The 1,671-nt window shown below is 31.4% G+C and overlaps 1 protein-coding gene across 1 annotated transcript; it reads right to left on the bottom strand.

The window, feature by feature from the left end:
- Positions 1 to 897: 897 nt before the first annotated feature.
- Positions 898 to 1,648, bottom strand: LOC108378542 (microsomal glutathione S-transferase 1-like). The gene is made up of 2 exons (XM_017634834.1): positions 1,494 to 1,648; positions 898 to 1,395 (listed from the first exon to the last, which is right to left on the bottom strand). Exons 1-2 carry the CDS (start codon positions 1,583 to 1,585, stop codon positions 1,152 to 1,154), a joined length of 336 nt encoding a protein of 111 aa, XP_017490323.1. The 5' UTR covers positions 1,586 to 1,648; the 3' UTR covers positions 898 to 1,151.
- Positions 1,649 to 1,671: the final 23 nt, after the last annotated feature.

The following is a 1,671-nucleotide window of genomic DNA, read 5'->3' as shown; positions in this document are numbered from 1 at the left end:
TATGGATATAGCGGAAATCAACATTAGAACATTAGCGAAGCTCATCACTTTAACGAAATGGTTCAAGGTCGACTTTTTTCGTGAGGCTCCCGCACCAGAAAAGAAAAGTTCGACGTACACCGCTGACTGTAAAGTATTTTTGCAAGGCAATTTCGATTTTATTATTTTTTTGCTCCGAACCTAGGGCTCGCCTCTTTACATTTTTCGTCTTCTCTTTAGCCTTTACAGTCTGATTTTAAAGTATGATAAATTGAAGCTTCAGCCTTCAAGAGACATTTTTTGTTTGTTCCAAGTTCAGCGACGTCGATCACCCAGTTCTAATAAATTAAAACTGAGAAGAAATCTTTAAGTTTTCCATTAAGTATTCCATTAGAACTATTTAAAAAAATTGTATTGGCGTTGTGCGACTAAAGGGCCAATTTGGCGATTTTTAAGTGTCATTACCCTTTGACCCGATTTATTCAAAATTTTGATTTTTTAACCCTTTATAGGAAAGAAATGAAATCCGTTAACAAGTTTCAAAATCAATATTTATTATAAGAGCTTTACATGGGCATTTTTTATGTATGTAAATAACTAGTATAAACTTTTTACCTTTTCCCAAACAAAAATGCATACAATTTGTACAATTATTGCGAAAAATTGTTGTAGTTAATTCATATTTACATTAGTATATTGCAGTAAAGTATAAGAATTTAAATTATGCTAACTATAGTTTTAATATTTCTCAGCCATATGTTAAAAAAACCCTTTTTTAAGTACATCACATAAAAGGCTGTGGTGAATACAGGAGTATTCAATGATTTGTTAAGATTCTTTCACTTTATTTAATTTAATTTTCTTTCTCATCTCATTTTAATTTTTAAGTTAGTTGAGTTTATTTAACTTTAATTGGTTAACTTTATTTTTTTTTTTTTGAAATTTTCATATGCAAGTAATTTTTTATAAAATCTTGCAATGTGTTTATGTCTTTAATTGTTTAATAACGTCACCTTTCAGTGTAATCATTAATACATTTTTGCACTGAAGTACCAAAAATTTAAATTAAAATAATGGATGTTATTTTCTTATCTAAAAAAAAACGCTTATTCTCTTGACACTCCCTAATATTTAAGCATACGATAATTTAGTTTCTTCCAATTCTTCAACCCTTAAAGTACAGTCAGCGCCACCTGAAAAGCCATGTAGGTGGTTACTAATGCACCAACTAAAAATGCCAACAGACGACTTGGTTGGGGCACAACAACAACAGCATAAACGATAGTATGGATAATGCGGGCGATACCCACGGCGCGAAACAAATTGATGGCTAATTTTGGGCTGGGATTGATTAGCACGTACAGCAATCCGATGACGAAGAAAGGTAAGATACTCTCAAGGTCATTGCGATGCGCCCTAGAAATACGTACATAAGTACATTAAAATTCAGTAAATTATGTGTAAATATTTTGACTTATTAATATAAGTGCTTATATGGATTCGATTTTCTGTACCTACGACAACGTTCCACATCCGGGTCATCGTATTTCACCTTAATCCGTTTATCTAAAATATCCTCAGGATTGATAAAGGTCTGTAAAAACATATGTTCATCAGGATATAGGTATCTGCGTGATAGTGTTTGATAAAAATTAATTTGTGGTATTCACACCTGATATTTTTTTCAAAAAT

The sequence above is a fragment of the Rhagoletis zephyria genome, unplaced genomic scaffold (genome assembly GCF_001687245.7).
Source record: "Rhagoletis zephyria isolate East Lansing unplaced genomic scaffold, Rhagoletis_zephyria_1.1 Rzeph_scaffold_14349, whole genome shotgun sequence".
Classification (NCBI taxonomy): Eukaryota; Metazoa; Arthropoda; class Insecta; order Diptera; family Tephritidae; genus Rhagoletis; species Rhagoletis zephyria.
The sequence above is the reverse complement of the archived record's forward strand: the minus strand, read 5'-3'. Positions and strand labels throughout refer to the sequence as shown.

Excerpts from the sequence above, each read along its gene's own strand:
- LOC108378542 (XM_017634834.1), bottom strand. The coding sequence starts at position 1,585 with ATGTTTTTACAGACCTTTATCAATCCTGAGGATATTTTAGATAAACGG. Across the intron at positions 1,396-1,493 it reads GATGTGGAACGTTGTCGTAG|GGCGCATCGCAATGACCTTG; the intron begins GTACAGAAAATC and ends ACGTATTTCTAG.